General features: G+C 38.8%; 1 protein-coding gene across 1 annotated transcript in view; it reads right to left on the reverse strand.

Moving 5' to 3' along the window:
* pafah1b1a (platelet-activating factor acetylhydrolase 1b, regulatory subunit 1a) overlaps window positions 1-22,638 on the reverse strand; it is a 62,674-nt gene that overhangs the window by 24,005 nt on the left and 16,031 nt on the right. The window contains exon 3 of the mRNA XM_052110129.1: window positions 5,330-5,414. Coding sequence (XP_051966089.1) covers window positions 5,330-5,414 — 85 coding nt within the window. The remainder of the gene's footprint in view (window positions 1-5,329; window positions 5,415-22,638) is intronic.

Consider the following 22,638-nt stretch of genomic DNA (forward strand, 5'->3'; position numbering starts at 1 on the left):
CTCTTCCTGTGTTCTGCCTTTGTGCTTTGTACCCAAATGTGACTGCTACAATGACTGGCATGTTGCTAGAAACATGTACAATTTTATAATGGTTTGTAAATACTTTGTGTAAAAATTCATGTAAATAGTTTGTTGTGTATTTTTTATATAAACAAATTGTCCACCATAGCACTAGTTTTGACTCTTTTATATGCACAACATTTAGTTTCAAGAAGGGAAAAGGCACTCTAATGTGTTTATGCATCAGTTACTCTGTGTCAGCAAAACTAATAGTGGATCTGGATATGGAATATGATAGCTCTAAGTGTCATCTTTCATTAGAGCCCAAAATTATGACTGTACGTTGAAGCGTTCAAAAGTAGGAGCCTTTTTGTCCTAGGTTACCAAAGGGTCCTTTTGGAGTATCCAAAAGGCACTTTTGTAAAACGCCTGGGTGTACCCTTAGAAAAACCCTTAGTACCCTTAGTTCTAAAATTTGAACTTGGACTAGGTAAGGCTTCATGCTGTGATCCCATTGTGTTCTCAAGCTAATAGCTACAAGTTATAGTCATCTGCAGGCATCTGTATGCAAAAAAAACCTTCTATTTCATTGTGTTCAAACTTCTATTACTCAGAATCAGTAGCACTTACAGTAATTCTGACTGCTGGGGAAAAAACTTCAGAGTGTCCCCTTTCAAATGTGAACAAAACCATGCATGTACTCCAAACGGTTCAAGAACAGCTTTAAATTTACTTTGGGTATGCCTTGATTAGGCGTTTTAGGCTAATTTTACAGGATTGGGAAGAGGTTAAGGTTGAAGGGGTAGCTTATTACACACTCACTAACTAGTTTCCATCCATTTTTCGCGCCGTTTTGATATCGACAGTGAAAATGCGTAAAAACTTTGCCGTCTTCTACCTGTTTCCTTTAAAATGGCCTTTTATAGATAAAAACGGGGTGCCTGATGATGTTGTGCTAAAAAAAAAGAATTAAAAAAAAAAGTCACATACATTTTGGTTTATTGCAAAAGAAATCTGCCCTTAAGCCATTTCATACAGAAATGTGTGTTTATATCACTAATTGTGCACCTTTCCTCTCCCAGATGTCCCTAATCCAAGTCTTTGTAAAATGGGGAGAGTATTGAGACAATTCATAGAAATTTACCAGCTTACTGTCATTTTAATTTCACAAATAAATGCAATCAGTAGAGGAATTGCAATAAAAAGGGAACTGTTGCCCTTATGATAGGACTGTAATATTGGTCCTTATGTTGCATCTATCGCAGGTTGCCACCGGTTCCGACCCGAAAGTGAATACTCACGGCCCTGTTCAAGCTGACAACCTGCACCAAGTAGTGGGGGAAACTTATGGTCTTAGTATAAGGACCATCAATCGATGTGTATATGCTGGGTGTGCATAGCTATTAAAGAAAAATGTATACAATGTAATATCAGGGTTAACATACAGTGAGGAAAATAAGTATTTGAACACCCTGCTCTTTTGCAAGTTCTCCCACTTGGAAAACATGGAGGGGTCTGAAATTGTCATCGTAGGTGCATGTCCACTGTGAGAGACATAATCTAAAAAAAAAAAATCCAGAAATCACAACGTATGATTTTTTAACTATTTATTTGTATGATACAGCTGCAAATAAGTATTTGAACACCTGAGAAAATCAATGTTAATATTTGGTACAGTAGCCTTTGTTTCCAATTACAGAGGTCAAACGCTTCCTGTAGTTTTTCACCAGGTTTGCACACACTGCAGGAGGGATTTTGGCCCACTCCTCCACACAGATCTTCTCTAGATCAGTCAGGTTTCTGGGCTGTCGCTGACAAACACGGAGTTTGAGCTCCCTCCAAAGATTCTCTATTGGGTTTAGGTCTGGAGACTGGCTAGGCCATGCCAGAACCTTGATATGCTTCTTACAGAGCCACTCCTTGGTTATCCTGGCTGTGTGCTTCGGGTCATTGTCATGTTGGAAGACCCAGCCTCGACCCATCTTCAATGCTCTAACTAAGGGAAGGAGGTTGTTCCCAAAATCTCGCAATACATGGCCCCGGTCATCCTCTCCTTAATACAGTGCAGTCGCCCTGTCCCATGTGCAGAAAAACACCCCCAAAGCATGATGCTACCACCCCCATGCTTCACAGTAGGGATGGTGTTCTTGGGATGGTACTCATCATTCTTCTTCCTCCAAACACGGTTAGTGGAATTATGACTAAAAAGTTCTATTTTGGTCTCATCTGACCACATGACTTTCTCCCATGACTCCTCTGGATCATCCAAATGGTCATTGGCAAACTTAAGACGGGCCTTGACATGTGCTGGTTTAAGCAGGGGAACCTTCCGTGCATGCATGATTTCAAACCATGACGTCTTAGTGTATTACCAACAGTAACCTTGGAAACGGTGGTCCCAGCTCTTTTCAGGTCATTGACCAGCTCCTCCCATGTAGTTCTGGGCTGATTTCTCACCTTTCTTAGGATCATTGAGACCCCACGAGGTGAGATCTTGCATGGAGCCCCAGTCCGAGGGAGATTGACAGTCATGTTTAGCTTCTTCCATTTTCTAATGATTGCTCCAACAGTGGACCTTTTTTCACCAAGCTGCTAGGCAATTTCCCTGTAGCCCTTTCCAGCCTTGTGGAGGTGTACAATTTTGTCTCTAGTGTCTTTGGACAGCTCTTTGGTCTTGGCCATGTTAGTAGTTGGATTCTTACTGATTGTATGGGGTGGACAGGTGTCTTTATGCAGCTAACGACCTCCAACAGGTGCATCTAATTTAGGATAATAAATGGAGTGGAGGTGGACATTTTAAAGGCAGACTAACAGGTCTTTGAGGGTCAGAATTCTAGCTGATAGACAGGTGTTCAAATACTTATTTGCAGCTGTATCATACAAATAAATAGTTAAAAAAATCATACATTGTGATTTCTGGATTTGTTTTTTTTTAGATTATGTCTCTCACAGTGGACATGCACCTACGATGACAATTTCAGACCCCTCCATGATTTCCAAGTGGGAGAACTTGCAAAATAGCAGGGTGTTCAAATACTTATTTTCCTCACTGTATATCATACATTCCTGATATTCAATAGGCTAATCTGAACAATCATCAAAAGAATTGCCATCACAACTGCATTATGTGCCGCATATTTGTCCAGCAACTTTTAATGATGAGCTGAACTTTATTGTCATCTAAAATTAGTTTTAGCTACATAATGCAATTTACATTTTCTGACAAAGCTCAGCAAATGCAATCCGAAGAAAGAGGGTTCGATTTTAAATATAAAAAAAAAATAATAATTTTCAAAAACGAGTTTTCTGAAAGTCAATTCAGCATTGGACAAATATGGGGCTTTTCCACAGCACGGTAAAACTTGACTCGACTCTACTTGCTTTTTGGGGGGTTTCCCACTGTGGATAGTACCTGATACTTTTTTAGGTACCACTTCGTTTGAGGTTCCAAGCGAGCCGAGCCGATACTAAATGTGACATCAAAACCCTGCAGATCACTTATTGGTTAGAGAGAATAGTCACTACCAGAGTCACTGGATTCGCGACACAGGACATCAACCTGCTAGTTTTAAAGTTAGCAACAGCGATAGCAGTTTCATTTGTTCACGCGACTTTCGAATTGTAAAAAAAATTCGGCTTTGCACAAAACCACGCCGTGTTCAATAAACGAGGTGCAGTTGCTCCTCTCATTAGCGACGAAATGAAAAGAAAGTCTTTCAGTAAGTGTCTCAGCTGTTGGCCGCAAAGCTGAGACATGGCTACTGCCGGACCTACCAACAGTGTAGGGAAAATGAAAAAAAATCTTATGTGACTACAGAACCATCAAGGAAACATGGAAGTGGTTCAACCAAATGGACGCTATCCAGACCAGCGAGCAATGGCAGCATTTACGGAATACAAACACAAATCTGATAAGAACACACATTTGGCAGCATTATTTTGGGAACACAAGGGAATTTCTTAGGTTTATTTATTTTGATTATTATTGTCTTTACATGTATAATTGTCTTTAGTTCTTAATCTGTAGGCTATTAGTAATTTTCCATCTCTTGTGTTGACCGATGCTTGTGTGATGGAAAATGGATTCGTTGGAGATGGTAAATGTTTGGATTTGGGGAGTTGGCTAAATAAGATTGCTTTATCACTTTGTTACTTTATTGCTTTTTTCGTTTAGGTGCAATTTGAATTTAGAAATCTCTTTTGTGTTTCAATAAATGAATACATTTTTTAAAACCAAAATCAATAAAGCAAACTTTATGTAATAGTCAAAAATATATCAATATTAAGGCAATTTTCACTAAAATATTTTTAATATTTCAACCAGCCCATGTAGCTATCTATTTAGAGCATTGCAAATCAGACACCAAGGCAGCTCACTACATTTTGAAAAAGAGCTATGGTTTCCTTTCACAAGAGAACATAGACTTGAGTTATAGTTCTGTTTTTGCTCAGTGCAGAACCGTGATACAACTTAGACATGCTCTGTCTACCACCAAATATACAAAAGCATAGGACTGCTCCCAGATCTTAGGATTGATAAAATGAAAACGGACATGACAGACAAAGAGAAAGCAAAAAGGTAAAGAGAGGCTCTGTTGGAATATAAGTGTCCTGCAGAACAGAACAGGTGCTGTCTCTATGAAAAGAAGTGGAGTGAGAGGGGTCATGCCATGAGTCTGAGGAAGAGGGGCATTTTGAGCCTCTGCCGAGGTCTGATCCACCATCTGCCTGGACCCTCCGCCATATGTGGAAGCCAATGACTGTCCATCAGCTCACTACGGCATTCTGAGAGCCATTTGCCATCAACAGATATGCCTAAAGTCACAATTCCCTGCCACCTCATAGAACAACTTAACAGAGATATTTTCTGATAAACGAACCTGTGTTAATAGCATTCTAAGTAATTGAAGTGAGCTTTTAGCCCCTCGTCCTCTTTCTTCCCTCTAAGGACATAAATGACTATCTTCTGTATAACCAGTAGTGTTTTCTCACAACAGCTTCTGTGTGCACCAAATCGCTCTCACATTTCCAGATGAAAGCTAGACGGCATCTTATGCCAAGGCGTTTTCTACTCAGTTTTTCTTGTGTTTTCACCCCTTTGGTAATAGAAAAAACCAATCAGAATGTACCTATCTGTAAGGAGCATCGGTGAGACAACAGGGAGCATGGTGCTTTACATCTGCCACACATCATACTTATCTCTGCAGTGATTTAATGCAGCATGTGTGCAGTCAGTCACAACCTCATACAGAGCCGCCAATTAAACATAGAACACTTAAAAAAACATTGGCCTGACTGGCGTTTAGAGGGAGGGGATTCCCACACTCACCATGTCTAATTCCGCCTCCTTTTTGAAAACGGAATATGCCTCTTCATATCCATTGGAACGTAGGTAATCAGCTATTGCTCGGTTTCTGAAAAACAAAGAGAAGCCTAATTAGTTCTCTTGATAACTAGGCTTTATGACTGTGGATTAAGAAAAGAGCTTTGGTAAAAGCTTTTGAAACATATGAAATATGTCTGAGCATACATTCACAGGCATTCGGTACATTGGAATTTCAAAATACATTTGCTCATGGTACATTTGCTCATTTGCCCAGCTTGGGCTTAAATGTTGAATTAGGTTTGATAAGGCAAAGGGAGAAAACACTTTCCAAAATTTCAAAACAAATTTAATTACTGGCTTAAATATATACCTTAAAAAGATATTTTGTTAAATGAATAGTTCCCCAATAAATACAAATCTATCATCATTTACTACTACGTTTACTTCACAAATAAACGTAATAACCCTCATGTGTTCCAGACCCATATGACCTCCTTTCTTCTGTGGAACACAAAGGAGAATGTTGGCCTAAGTCACGATTAACTTTAAAGCAACAACTTTTATTTTTTCATGCAATGAATCTGAATTATGAATGAAGCTAACATTCTACCCAAAATCTCCTTTTATGTTCCATGGAAGAAAGAAAGTCATATTGGTTTAGAATGACATAAGTGTGTATAAATGACAGATTTTTCATTATGGAGTGAGCTACCACTTTAAAGAGACATTTATGAAGGTAGTTTTTCCAATTACTGCCAGGTCAAATATCAAAACTACAGCAAAGGCCAAATTGAAATCATTAGTAATGATTTCATTACATGTGGTAGAGCGGGTCGGCCACTAATCGCAGGGTTATTAGTTCGATTCCCGGCCCAGACAACTCCAAATGCTAAAGTGTCCTTGGGCAAGACACTGAACCCCAAATTGCTACCAATGGCAGGCTAGCGCCTTGCATGGCAGCTCTGCCGTCATTGGTGTGTGAATGGGTGATTGAGACAAAGTGTAAAGCACTTTGAATACCGCTAAGGTTAAAAAGGCGCTTTATAAGTGCACACATTTACTATTTTTTTTTCTTACACAAAGTTTTTCAGATACAGTACTGTGCAAAATTTTTAGGCACTTAAGATGTTTCAGAAATTTGTCTTAAGATGGATATTTATATCTTCAGCTTTAGTGTGTCAATAGGAAAAATACATTTTAGACTCCCAAACATTACATTTGCAAATAGAAAAGATTACAATAGAAGAACAGGCCTCTCTGCAAGAGATGGCATTGCCCCCACAGAGCCCCCCAGAGATTATTGAGTCAGTCTGGGATTACATATAGAGACTGAAGCAATTGAGACAGCCTAAATAGAAGAACTGTGGTGAATACTCCAAGAAGGAACATCCTATCTGCCAACAACCAAGAAACACTGTGTCCAGGTGTACCTTGGAGAATTGGGGCTGTTTTAAAGGAAAAAGTGGCCACACCAAATATTGTTTAGCTTTTTTATGTTTACTGGACTTTATATAACTGATAAATGAAAACTACTTTTGGCATTATTTTTGAAGAAATACTCACTATGCAATATTTTTCACAAGCGCCTAAAACTTTTGCACAGTACTGTACATATTTTTGTAAAGGGAGTGAGAGAATGTACCAGTAGTGAGTTTTCACCAGAATGAGCAAAATGTCTTTTGTATTTGGACATATGCCTTCCTTGAGATGTTACAATCAAGCATGTTGCCAAAATGAGCTGCTCCTCGCTATTTATTATTTATCTCCTTGCCTTTGACTACAGCAAAGATGTGCTATTTTATCAACCTAATGTGGAAGCAAAATCATCACTCATGTTTACAGCCAAAACAATATGTGAGCAGATTCGCAAAGAATACATTTACCAACACTTTAACAGGGAAGGAATACAGTTGAAGTCAGAAGTTTACATACACTTAGGTTGAAGCTAATTTTTTACCACTCCAAAGATTTCATATTACAAACCAAGTCGTTTAGGACATCTACTTTGTGCATGACATGAGTAATTTTTCCAACAATTGTTCACAGACAGATTGTTTCACTTTTAATTGACTACATCACAATTCCAGTGTGTCAGAAGTTTACATACACCAAGTTAACTGTGCCTTTAAGCAGCTTGGAAAATTCTAAAAAACTATGCCCAGCCTTTAAACAATTAGCTTCTGATAGGTGGTGTACTGAATTGGAGGTGCACCTGTGGATGTATTTTAACACCTACCTTCAAACTCAGTGCTTCTTTGTTTGACATCATTGGAAAATCTAAAGAAATCAGCCAAGACCTCAGAAAAAAACAATTGTGGACCTCCACAAGTCTGATTAATCCCTGGGAGTAATTTCCAAACACCTGAAGGTACCATGTTCATCTGTACAAACAATAGTATGCAAGTATAAACACCATGGGGCCACGAAGCCATCATACCGCTCAGAATGGAGACGCATTCTGTCTCCTACAGATGAACGTAGTTTTGAGCGAAAATTGCAAATCAATCCCAGAACAACAGCAAAGGACCTTGTGAAGATGCTGGAGGAAACAGGTAGACTATATCCACAGTAAAACAAGTTCCATATCGACATAACCTGAAAGGCTGCTCAGCCAGGAAGAAGCCACTGCTCCAAAACTGCCATAAAACAGTTTTAAAGTGCACATGGGGACAAAGATCTTACTTTTTGGAGAAATGCCCTCTGGTCTAATGAAACAAATTTTGAACTGTTTGGCCATAATGACCACCATTATATTTGGAGGAAAAAGGGTGAGGCTTGCAAGCCGAAGAACACCATCCAAACTGTGAAGCATGGGGGTGGCAGCATCATGTTATGGGGTGCTTTGCAGCAGGAGGGACTGGTGCACTTCACAAAATAGATGGCATTAGAAGGAAAATTAGGTGGATATATTGAATCAACATCTCAAGACATCAGCCAAGATGTTGAAGCTCAGTTGTAAATGGGTCTTCCAAATGGACAATGACCCCAGGCATACCTCAAAATTTGTGGCAAAATAGTTTAAGGACAATAAAGTCAGAGTATTGGAGTTGCCATAATTAAGCCCTGACATCAATCCAATAGAAAGCACGTGGGCAGAACTGAAAAAGCATATGTGAGCCAGGAGGCCTATAAACATGACTCAGTTACACCAGTTCTGAAGGAATGGGCCAAAATTGCAGTAACTTATTGTGAGAAGCTTGTGGAAGGCTACCCAAAACATTTGACCCAAGTACAAACAATTTAAAGGCATTGCAACTAAATACTAACACAGTGTATGCTAACTTCTGACCCACTGGGAATGAGATGAACGAAATAAAAGCTGAAATAAATAATTCTCTACTATTATTCAGACATTTCACAATCTTAAAAGTAGTGATCCTAACTGACCTAAGACAGGGAATGTTTTCTACGATTAAATGTCAGAAATTGTGAAAAACTGAGTTTAAATGTATTTGGCTAAGGTATGTAAACTTCTGACTTCAACTGTATGTCTCAGTATCAAGCCTCCACCTCTGTTTTTAACAGATTCAGTAAGCAACTGAGGAGTCAGCAAGAATTTGGCGAGCGGAAGACATTCAACTGATGGTGGTGATAGTGAAGATAAAGACTGCTGTCTGAGACATCACTCTGCTAATCAAATCTTCCTGCCATTGTGATGCCAGAAGGATTCATTCTTGAGGAAACAAGAAGCCCAAAATGGAAATGCTGCTTCAGCAAAACAGCCGCTTTGTCTGTGTATATACACTTCAAATCAAGATAAGATGGAAATCAAGATGGATAACCAGATTAATAATATCTACAGAAAAGACATCAAAGAGACCAACAGCAAACACAAGCAGATGAAACCTCTGGGTGTGGCACAGTTAGAGATAAATTACATATACATATATACATATATACATATATATATACATATACATATACATATACATATACATATATATACACATACACACATACATATACATATAGGCAAGATTATGTGCTAAGATTTAAGTCAAGGTCAACACAACGTTATCTCATGTGACAGGTGGCGGGACTACTCTACACATTGCTTGATGCTGGAGGGTGTCTTCTGTATGGGTGTCTTTGTTGTCTTTGAAGGGTAGGATATGTTTGATACCTTGCCAGAGATGCAGCTCAACAATGCTTCTGTCACAATAAAAATTTTTTTAAAAAATGGTACTACACTCTTATGCAGATCAAGGTACACAAGCCCCTCCAACTTTCCAAAACTGTAAGTACAAGATGTACCAATTACAGCAAGAGAAAAAACATTGTGAACAAACAAATTAATGCTCTTAGCTTTGGGTGGGTATTCATGGAAACTGAGGAGCAGGGAGAGAAGCAGAAATGATCATGAGTGGGCAGAGATGCTGAAGACAAGGAACAAAAGACACTCACTTCATCCCCAGACTCTTCAAAATGAGAGAGCTTTCTCAAACTAACCAAAAGCTGTGTCTTGGTAGGCAGCTCATTTGTTTTAAACAGTTGTGGTGGCTCAGTGGTTAAGGCTCTGGGTTACTGACTGAAAGGTTGGGGGTTCAAGCCCCAGCACAGTCAAGATACCACTGTTGGGCCCTTGACCCTATCTGCTCCAGGGGCGCCGTTTCATAGCTGACCCTGCGCTCTGACCCCAGCTTAGTTGGGATATGCGAAAACAACTGCATTTCATTGGATTTGTACCTGTACTCTGCACAATGAAAATAAAGTTGAATTTTAATCTTAATCTTAAAAACTATAAATGTACCGATATATCATATTTATTTTCCTCATGATATTGAATCAATATACATTAGATCGTTGTATCAATTTTTTTAATTGTGTGCGCATTTACATAATTTCCTTAAGTTCAGTTAAAGTGGTCATCGTGGCATGGCTTTTTTTTTATTTTTAATATGTTTGAAGTTCAATTATTTTGCACAAAAACAGTCATATATTTGTAAAACATGATCATTTTCATCCCTCATTCTGACCCTGTCAGAAACGCTTGGTTTGGTGCTGCTTCTCCTTTAAGACTTGAGTAAACCCCCACTGTTATGATTGGCTTGACTGAACTGCTCTCTAATTGCCATCTCACTGCTCACTGCTACTGGGTGGGGCTAAGGAAATTATGAAGTAGGCGTTTAAGTATTATTGTGGAGACGGTCAGATGCAATTATCTACCACAGTGTGACATCACAATATGGAAGTAGAGAACAGGTCGTTTTGGCAGATTGGTTTTTAAAAAAAATGCTCTTTATGCAGTAAGGAGGAAGTTTTGAGTTCTGAAACTTACAGTATGTTTTTATAGTACAATGACCTCTTACATGTTAGAAAACCAAGGAATATTGCAGTGAGTCAAATATATTGAATTGTGAACCATATCAAATCACAATTTCTTATTACATACCGTTTTGTATAGTGAGAAAATCTATGTCTTAAGCACTGGAGATAGTACATTGTGGAATGGCAGTACAGTAGTTTTCAGAACCAAGACACGGAATCAGCGGCTCACCATCAAGACCTCAGTGAGCATTAAACTACATTTTCAAACAGGGTGGTGGCCGCTTTGTGCGTTTGTGCTTGAAAGAGTGTGAGGTGCAAGTGAACACAAGCGAGTGGGCTGCAGGAGAAGAAACTGCATTACCTCATTCTTTGTGGATGAGCGTCATCTCGCGCTCACATCATATCCTCTATGTGCTTGCTTCCGCATCCACATCACCACTGCCAGCAAGGCAGCATCCCGCACCCCTCCCATCCGGAATACAAACACCCAGAGCATCTCTTCTCAGTAACCAAACACCAAAACACCGCCTTATCAGACTCCATTGGGCCCCTATGGGCATACCTTGTTTTATGATTGCCTCTGGCATGTGGATTTGGTTTGCTTATTATACAGCTGCCGTCATGCATCAGAGCATGGCATCACAGGACTGAAGAATGAGTCCCTGTGCAGAGCTTGGAAGATGGTGACCTTTGTGCAAACAGAGGGAAAGGAGATTGATCTCGCCTGCAGCTAGCCTTCACATGAAACAACATGGCTGGCAGAAAAAGGCTTTCATCAGAGCCAGCACTTTCTCTCTGGAGCTACATCCAGGGATTCTTCAGGAGAGCTGATTATTCCCTGACAAAAGGCATGAGAGCAGAGGTTGCTGTGGCGCTGCTGAGTAAGCACACGCATACCATTTTTAACTCATACTGAGCAGTTAAGTTGAATTTACACTGGTTTCCAGTAACAGCCAGTTACACAAATACTTTCATTCAACTTCTGACCAGAACAAATTAATTCTTAACATTGATGACTCCAAAATAGCTATGATGTGCATTTTAACAACATATCAAATACCCTTTATCTGTACTCAAAAAGCCCAGTGCATAGGTCACACAATGCAGTAATATGAATGGGGAACTTTGATATCAAAAGTGGTAGTTCACCCAAAAATTGTAATTCTCTCATCATTTACTGTGATCCTACACATCGTTGATTTTTAGAATATTTCAGCTCTGTTGGTCCTCACATTGCAAGTGAATGGTAACTAGAACTCAGAAGGTCCAAAAAGGACACAAAGGCAGCATAAAAGCAATCTGTAAGTCTCCAGTGGTTAAATCCTTTGCTGTGTCCAAAATCCTTCCTCATCCACTATATAGTGCACTTATGTGTTGGCCATTTTGTAGTAGAGTCCGAATTAGTTCACCTAAATCTCGATCCCTACATTTGTTCACACATTCTTAAGCACAATGTAATCTGATTTAGAGTATACTGTCGATGTACACTCGCTGACACCAACTGCCCATTATATAACGTGGGTGGACTTTACAAGGGATTTCTTTCTTCACTAATTCAGAGGTGATATTGTTAACTCAGAAGATTGCGCACAGTGGAAATTATTCAAATATTTGTTTCTCACATGTACGTATTGGTCTAATGGATGTTATCAATAACTTCAGTACTGTATTACAGTCACATGGGGGCACGTCACGTCTTGGTGCTCAGAAAGGCTGCCGAGATTTGATTTGAGTGTCAATATGGTAAAATAATAAAGAATATAATAATGTATTATTTTATTCTTGTTGACAGTTTAGCAGTATTAATATTTAAATAATTATGAATATGATATATATATATATATATTTATTTTAGGTTAAACTTGACAAACAGAATTAAGATTTATTGTATATACCATTTTATAAGAATAACAAGTAGAATAATTGTTGTTATTACAATTATAATAATCCTACATGCAAGAAAAATGTACAAATGTGTCAAAGCTGTCTCTGGGTCATCTTCAGCACTCTTTCCCACTCTCTCAGATGCTCCATGTTTATGTCAGCGTACAAATTCACTCACTCCTTGAAGGATACAAGGCACTCACAGACATCAACTATATAGGAAATAGTGAACAAGTGTGCAATTTCGGACACAGCACAGCATATCTTCAGAAGCAATATTAAACATAAATATTTAAGTCCCTTTTTCTTTTTTTTATACTCTAAAATCTCCACCTTTGACCAGCCCCAAACAGTAGGTGGATAAATGTAAAAGTGAAAGTGTAGATTTACAAAAACATTACTTAAATATTGATCAATTTCTCACCCACACCTATTATATTGCTTCAGAAGATATGGATTTAACCACTGGAGTCATATGGATTACCTTTATGCTGCCTATATGATATTTTAGGGCCTTCTGAGTTCTGGTCAACATTCACTTACTTTGTGATGACCAACAGAGCTGAGATATTCTTCTAAAAATCTTAATTTCTGTTCTACAGAAAGTTATACACATCAGAGATGGCATGAGGATGAGAAAGAGATAATTTTCATTTTTGGGTGAACTGTACATTTAATGCTACAGAAACATTTAAAGGTCGATGTTGCTACGTAAGAAAAATGAAAAGGCTGTGTTTCAATCCAAAGAAATACAAAGCAAGCAATACATTATGTGCAGTAGACGTTAAACATGGGATTAGTAATGACATATTTCTAGAAAGAAGGATTGGCAGGTTCACATTTTCAGCCTGTTTTCTCTTTTGGACAAAAACGGTCCAAACATTTTTTGACTGAATTTCAGTGCATTTATAATAATTAGATGAAGAAAATTATCAATCTCGGCCACACAACTCATCAAAAACTGCCTGTGCTGCAGACATGTACAGTATAATTAGGGCAGGGTACTGAGTTCGATACATTTTAGGCACCGACCATATTGCCTCTAAACAACAGAGTATCGAAAACTTCTTGTCATTCGGAAGCAAATTTCAATACCTAAGGGGTTAATCTCGTCAACGTCAGTAATAAGCATGTAGCATGCTAGATGTGGTCAAATCTAAAAGTGCTGGTGATTGGCTGAGTTTAGACATCAAGGAAAAACACTAGCTTATGCCAGTTACGTGGCTCACACGTGAGGCTGTAGTGTGTATGCGTCTCAACCCCCATAGATGTAAAAGATGTGGAAAAGATCAAAAGTGTGGCTACATTTCACTAGGCTCGATGCCAACAGCGCGCGATGCAATATTTGCGACAAGATAATTGCTGCCAAGACCGGCAACATGACAAATCCGATTAAGCACTTGACAGTGCACAGAATACACTTAAAGAGCAAAAAGTTGCTCCATCTTTGACTGCAAGAAGACCGAGCCAGTGCAGTCATCCAATCAGCGTCCTGCCACAGAGCTTCCTTCAAAACTACTGATGAATGCAGCGGCACCATGTCTGGGACTCCGACAGGTAAGGTTAACCTTTAGCAAACAAACAAAATCGTCTAACTTGTAGTGGTACATGTTTGTGTACATGTTAAATTAACATTTCTGTGTGCAGTGACAAACTGGGACCAACGTAACATTAGAAATTGTTTGGATGTATGGCTATAGATAGCTAGCTAAATCGATTGCTAAAAATGCTGTGGCATAAGGAGACCAGAAGGCTCAGGAGATGAGTCTTTGAATCTGTAAAAAAGTCAACAAACTGAAAAAATAAAACCAAACTTGTTCAAACGGATTTAATAAAATTGGTATCAAAGTCAAGATATCGGTATCAAAATTTTTTGGAACGATACCCTGCCCTAAGTATAATACTGCTTGAGGAGTGTGGTGCAATAACTTTTCTTTTTTTTTTTCCTTTTCTCCCCAATTTGGAATGCCCAATTCCCAAAGAGCTCCAAGTCCTCGTGGTGGCGTTGTGACTCTATCCTCAATCTGGGTGGCGGAGGACAGAATCTCAGTTGCCTCCATGTCTGAGAGAGTCAATCCGTGCATCTTATCACATGGCTTGTTGAGCACGTTACCATGGAGACAGAGCATGTGGAAGCTTCATGCTATTCTCCACGGCATCCACGCAGAACTCACCAAGCGCCCCACCGAGAGCGAGGACCACATTATAGCAACCACGAGGAGGTTAGCCCATGTGACTACCCACCCTAGCAACAGTCAATCGCTGAGCTACCCAGGCCCCCGGTGCCATTACTTTTCTAAAGGCTAGGGTATAGACAATTTTTTTTACAGTAGCACCGCATTTCATTTTTTTCATGAGTGCAAACGAGGCTGTGAGAGATAGACTTGTTAATGGCATTCACTTTATTTAGCTCCTAGATTAACATCTAATTTCCCCACAACCCATGTTTTACAGAGTTTTTTTGTCTACTGAAATTTCCTTGATATTTTTTTTATGTTTTGTCAGCAGAACAATACAAAACATTTTAAACAAAAGTAAAACACATTGAAAAGAATGTATCCCTCACAGCCTTCTTGTCATTCCTATTAAAAATTAAAGAGCGTTTCTATGAATAAGGCTCACACTTCATTTGTCTAAATGCCATTATACTGAGCAAGTATACTATGGCCTTATGTGCTCAAACATACTATTTTTGCTTGGCGAACATTCAAATGGGTGAAAAATATTCCACAAACTTGCACTGAAGGAAGGACCAGAGTAAAGCCAGCATCACACTAGCAGATTTATTACAATGATTTTTATGTTTGAGCTTCGTTAACATAATCGGTGGCCAGGCAGAGAGAGATGAAGCACGTGCTTTAGAAGCTCATAGCGGGATGTCTATTGTCCTCATCAACTGACCAATGAGATTATTTTACTGAAAAACTGACAAGATGTCAAGCTGATCTGAACGTTTTCAGCACATTCAGCTGCAAATCATTGCCATCGCTGACTGCAATTCATTGTGATTCTGTCACCAAGCGTTTTCCCTGCCTTTTTTTCCTACACTAAAATATCATCAGAAAGAGGAAAAATAACAGTCTGTTTTTATTTAACTTCTTTACTCAAAGCTGCATATGGACATTCGTGTTCTTCAGCAAGCTGAGGGGATAAATACACAATCACACACTTTCACAAGGTAAAGTTACTCCATGAATCGCACACCTGGCTCTTTTAGAGCATTCGTTTCAAAAGCTGGTGCATTTTCTCACTTGGTATGATTCATATAGACAAACTGTATGTGAACACGGCGATCACATTAGAATCTAATCCTGGACGTAGAAGATATCTGAGCTTGTGAGCTTGTCACTGAAATTCCTCATCAAAACATGGATATAGCCTTTTGGCTGCTATGTTAGATATAGGTCATTCTTCACGATCACTTCTCTCTTTGGACAGCAGTAGAACAGCTTGATGCCCTTAGCCAAAATCGAGGTGTTTGGAGTCTGCTAGTGTGGCACTGGCTTAAAGCGTCACCAAACGGAATTGCAAAAATAAACTTTGTTTTCAAAACAGCTTTCAGAAAAATCCCCCAGTCTGCCATTGGTCAAACAAAGAGACAGTCCCCCTATCTAATGCAATTGGTTGAGTAAAATTGCTGGGTTGGGTCTAAGTGGGTTGCTTAAAACAAAGCAATTTTCATAACGCCACAAAAACAAAGAGCTTTGAGTTTAAGAAAATGTACCTATAAATGGCTTACTAATAGTTGTCTCTGCATATTAAGCTGGGATAGGAGAAAATATTTTAACATAGAAAAAGTTACATATTCCACTTTAAGCAACCACCTAGTAACTACCCATATCATCACCCTAGAAACATGTTGAGAGAAGAAAAAAAAAGACCACCTTGGCAATGACAAAGCAATGTCCTTGGGGCAACTACCCCAAGAATCATGGCACTTTTGGTTTTTGATAAACTGGTAATATACTGTGTGCAAACTGTAATTACTGGAAGTAAACGAAACCTGTCTGTTCTGAGAGAATGATCCACACAATACCCAAAAATGTGAAACTAGGAGAAATAGTCACTCGCATAAAAGAATGAAACAAACAGATCTTATTTTAGTGATCTGAATGTAGGTGTGCAAATGCTTCACATGATTATCTGGCAGTTCAGAGATGGCAGACCTCGAGTTTGTGGATGGAGAAGGCACACAGAATTGGATGTGCGTTTGTGCACAGCATGAGAGTGTTGAGCCAGCTGTCTCGCATACACATGCACACATTAGCAGCCCCTTTGACATATGCATTAATGAAATTTGAGCCTCTTCACAGAGACCACACCCCTTAAGATGCCTAGCAGAGCAGGGTCTTAGCACTACAACTGTGTTTTTGTTTACAGTCATTTGAATGAGGACCTGAGCCACAACACAATCTCACATTTGCACACACAACAAGCAGCAGTCAGGGGCAGAGGGATTTCCACACTCTTTCAAGAGGAAGCACTAAATTACACATTCATATTCCCTCATCAGTGTAAAGGAGTGGCGGCTGCCACAGTAATCTCGGAGTCTGACTATGTGTGGCACTAATGCATGCATTATGCATGTAAAGCTTTGTTCAGCTCCTCCTCACAAATCCCTTAATCATAAACGACTACTAAACCACAAACATCACACAGAAATTGCATGCAAACTTCACCGCACGTCATTTAACAGAGTAATTCACCCAACAATGACAATTCTATCATCATTTACTTATGCTCATAATGTTCTAAACATTGGCCTGTTGCGATTACTAAAAATCGTTATTTGTTCTAACCGTAGTTTTTTTTAGACAACCGCGATTATTGGGCATTCTAATACCAATCACATTTTAATGCCCAAATAAGGGAATTTTAAGCAAATATATTGAATAATGCCGTGAATGGTATGTTTGTGTGTCATTCAGTTGAACTCCGAGTCCGAGCATCACTGAGCCGCACCGCGGAGGTCAACAAGCTCCTGTCCTGAAGAGCGTGAAGCGGTCTGATGCATGCGCTGTCCGCAGAGGCTCGCACCAAACTCTCGCAAAAAAACTAACAAGTACCAACTTTGATAGTGAACGCAAAGCGCTCCGTATTCACTTTAAACGTCCATGTAATGGCAAATGTTCCTGGTTCAATCATACACGCAGTGTTAATGACACGCAGTGACAAAGAGGAGATGCACACTATTTCTGTGGGGTGATAAAATGATGAAACAAAATTAATTAGTAAATAAATAATTTTTATAAAAAAAATTCTAAAATAAATGCATGTAAAATTTACCAAAACTGAAGTTGACCAAAAGAGACATATTTTAAATATTTAGAAATATTTTTGTATTTACAGACAATTAATCATCATAAATCGCAAATATTTGTTTGACAATTAATCACCAGTCAAATGTAATAATTGTAACAGCCCAATCCAAACCCATATGAATTTCTTCAGTGGAACACAAAAAAGATGTTAGGAAAAATGTTTGCCTCATTCAGGCAATCTTTTTTCGATTCAATGAAACTGAATGGTGACGGAGGGTAAACCATCACTTTAAAACTGAAGCTACACATCTCTCAAATGTTTGGCATTTTAATAAGCCCGATTCAGCCTTCCAAAATAATATAGTAAATCTAGGAGGTCTAGACTGAGATATTGACAGAAAATTAGCTCACGCTTGTTAATAGGATATTAACTTTTTTGCAGAATGATTCTGCTAAAGTTTGCCGAGTGTGTTTTTGTGCTGGTACATAGGCTGGTTTAGGGCCTGCCATGGACAGATGACTACAAAACTTTATTCTTCATATTCTGTGTGGTGGTTACTTTTGCAGATGTTGAAACAAGTTAGTTGTCGAGCTGTCTTTAACGGCAACTGATTTCTGACCTAGTTTGCAGATTGCCGTCTTTTGAGCAACATCCGTCTTTTCAAAGCCAAACCACCTCCATGCGATTGAGGATGGCCCACGTCCAGCAATTAAATCTAACAATGTAGACTGCGAGGTTAGTGGTGTCTGTATTTTGTCTCCTGGCACTGTTTGTTCACACATTTTTAACTTCAGTCATGCATTTTTAGGCAGCTACACTAGCTTAACTTGTGGTGCGGTGAACATGTACACCTATTAGGGATGGGCATTCATCAATAATTTGGTATTCGAATATTTAAGCTCATAAAACAAAATATTAAAATATTATATTATTTAAATGAAAAAAAAAAAAAAAAACAAGCTTCTAATTATATCCAAAACAAGCTTATATCATGTCCTGTTTATATATATATATATATATATATATATATATATATATATATATATATATATATATATATATATATACATATATATATATATAAATCAAATGAAAGCATTTAAGCTCACACAAAGCGAAGAAAAAGAACCCGCTAATGACTGACACAGTTAACGTACAGGATGAATATAAACACGAGACATATAATAGTTATGTTTATATTGTATCATGTTTTTGTTGAGAAAAACAAGCATATCCACATGCTCAGTAAACTACACTCATTTATGCACACCAGTTTAAATGATTGAATGTCCCTGCAGCTAGCATAGTCATTCTTGTATGCCATGCTAGTTGTGTACAGAAGCGTCACAGGGATTACATGTCAACGGGAACGCTGCTTTCTGACGAGCTGTACATATACGAGTAAAGTGTACACCGCTTATCCAGTACATATAAACAGGAACCAAGCTTTCTAACCCGCGGTAAGCCACATTCTCACAATAACCCGCTTTTTTGGTGTCCATCTGAACGTAATGACAGAACCGTTTGCTTATCAAATGTGATCAACTTGTGTCCACACTCAACAGCCCCACCCAGTGCATTCTGTTTTAACTGCCAGTTTTAGTGTTCAGGATTTACACACTTTATATATGGCAAGCAAAGCTTTGCGAAAGTAAAAATACTATTCGAATAATTATTGCAGAATGAATACTTGAGAATTCGACTACTCGTGCACATCCCTAATGCCTATACAAGCACAGTGCATTCTAATATCACACAGAGAAAGCAATATCACACAGAGAAAGAGTGCGGTCAATGTGAATGCACAGTAGTCTATTCTACAAGGCTACATCACGCAGTGAATGCGTGGACTCTCAAGGCGTATTTTTGATTGTTTTTTGCAAAGTGACATACTCAATAATGTCAGTTCGCACTTCATTAAAACAACAATTAAGATATTATCGTAGACGATACATATCGCACACCCCTAGTCTAGACTGAATTTAGGGATGCTGAGGTGGCATTCTAAACCGACGGGTGAAGCCCCTAAAAGCAGTAAAAGGGCCGCCGCCACCTCCGTCAGAAGATTAAATCTATACTGCTGATGGGATTCCTGCTGATTGGCTGGCAGCAGCTCTATAAGAGCTCACAAGGGGTTGGCAAAAGCAGCTCCTCTCAGAGGAAGAGAGGTGGTCTCCAGAGCCCAGGCCTGCACACACCTGCCACACCTAAAGCACAGCACACTGCTGAACCTTATATGGGTTATAAAATTCAACACAAAGGCGATGTTGAGGATTTAAACATCAGCTGAAGAAAATGTTGATACTGCATCTCAATTTACCTGCAAAGCTGTTTAACTAGAATAAAATATCAAAGCTAAAGAAGGAAATATCTATTAAATAGACATAAGCAGCAACATTATCAAATACAGCCTGGTGCAGGTGGAGACCACATTTTATCTCAACTACAACGAGGTTGACAGCAATATTGAGCTCATATAGGAAGAGCAGTCTGACTTAGGAGTTCACAATGACAGTTAAACTCTTTCTCTTGGACAGCATGCCTCTTGAGTCACTGTTACCATCAGAAAAAACATCCTCCATCATAAATACCCATATTTACGTCATCCCTAATCCAAGTCTCCAAAAGACAGAGCTGTGCGCTGTTTTTTTTTTTTAAACAATCCCTCACAGGCTTCAATTTGTCATGCATTCAATGCACAAACACAATGTTCTCTTGTCTGAGTGACTCCATGATGACTTTGCAACTAAATATAGCCATTTTAAGATGTTGCGCATCCATATGAACATGATAAACATCACCTGGAATCCTGACACAGATTTCTTAAAATTAAACAACCACTGCTTGTAGACTTCTACATGTGATAAAAGTTAGAAGCTAATCTGCAAACAAATGTGCAAATCCATATTTTTACTTGGTTGTGTAAAAAATAAATAAAATATTTGGTATTTGCCAGACAAAAGTAAATTTATGACAAAAATGAATATGAAAAGTGGGGCAAAGAATCCAAAACAGTGCACAAACTTCTCTTTACGTGACCTAGTAAAGATTGCGGAATTCTGAGAAGAATGGGTACAAGTATAATTTCTGTACATCCAGACGCTGAGCTATGTATACAGAAAAGCCTGATTAACTTGGATTACACAGATTCCATTCAGGCGTACTGTATGAGCGAAATCAGCCAAAGGAAAAGCGTAGCTGTTGAGGTAGGCGTTTGGCTTCTCAGTCTCCATTTCCCCTCTGCTATTGTGCTAGTGAATTCAGCAGTAATGCATCAAGCTATCCTCCTGGTATTCTAATTGGAAACTGTCCAGAATTAGTTGGCAACCGAAAAAAGACCAGTTGGCAACCGAAAAAAGACCAATTCACATTCATGCCAGTGAATTCAATTAGGAATGCACCTATCTGATAACTGGATCGGTATCGTCTCCGATACTGAAGCTTTTAGACAGATCAGGTGTCGATCAGGCGAGCCCGAACCAAATCCGATACTGCGTTTTAGTCATGTTCGTTACTGCTCAAAAATTACATAAAAAGGACCATTAAAATAGTATGACTCGTGCATTTTATTCAAAGCCACTTGAAGATGTGCAATAGCTCTTTGAATCCCAAAAGTCTGTGTTTTAGAAGTAAAAATGTAAAATGCTTGCACAGCTCCAGCACGTCAGTGAATGGCGCTGCTCTGTTTACACACACAGCTATTTTTAGCCTTCACTTGGCGTGCAATATTTGAGAGCTACTAACGAATAAAATCTCAGATGAAGATGCTTAGGTTCGGTTCACTTATAATGGCACTGGAGTATGGAGCTAAAAGAGTCTCAATAAAGATAAATGCACACACTACATTCACATATGCACACACATGATTCATACATGCACACACAGGATTCATACATGCACACACAGGATAAACAAATGCGCACAAAATTCACAAATGCACGCACAAAATTTAAAAAGCACAGAAGATTCACAAATGCATAAAAAAATCATAAATGCACACAAAATTCATAAATACACACACAATTCAGAAATGCAAACAACATTTACAAATGCATACAAGATTAAGAAATGCACAGGACAAGATTCAGAAATGTATTTCTGATGCACGCACAAATATATCTTGATTTACAAACTTTTTGCAGTCTGTGAACTTCATTGCATTTGTGTGTGAATTTTGAGACTCCCCTGACTTGGCTCAACACACAAATGCCTTTTTTTAAACAAGGAATGATCTGGAACCAATCAGATATCTCCCTTGTTTTAGCCAATCACGAGAACGCACCCCACGTGGGGGATTGAGCCAATCACATGAACGCGTTCACACAGCGCGTGCATGTGGTGCGGGCGCGTTCACGGTCATTGTCACTCAGTTGAGACCTCAACATGGCTTCTGGCAACGACAGGGGAGCGGTAAGTATAACTTAACGTGTTTAGCTAGTTATAGCCCTGTTATGAGATGTTGTTTAATTGTTAATGTTAACCGGTTTATTTGTGCAACTATCAACATAAGCTAGCGAGCTGAGCTAGCGAACTACGCTAGCGCGTCTGCATGCTAATAGGGTCAGGCTAACGTTAGTATCTTTCCATAAAATTGAAATTCTTGTGAATTAAGTGACTGTTTGACAGGGTCTGTCGCCCCAAGCCGAGGTAGCAGCTCGTATTAAACATTACTCGGGAACTGCCTGATGTGGGAAAGACAAAAAGATTTGTAGGGAAACCAGATATTTTTGTGTTTCGTTTAATTTAAATAATAAATAATTAAAATAATTTCAATAATTTAAATAATGTCTCAATAACAGTATAAAATACACTAACGCTATTCATTACTGTTCCAGACACCAATATTAAATGTGTCAGAATAATATTATTCACTGTCAGTAAAGTAAACATGTGTCACT

The sequence above is a fragment of the Xyrauchen texanus genome, chromosome 38 (assembly GCF_025860055.1).
Source record: "Xyrauchen texanus isolate HMW12.3.18 chromosome 38, RBS_HiC_50CHRs, whole genome shotgun sequence".
NCBI lineage: Eukaryota > Metazoa > Chordata > Actinopteri > Cypriniformes > Catostomidae > Xyrauchen > Xyrauchen texanus.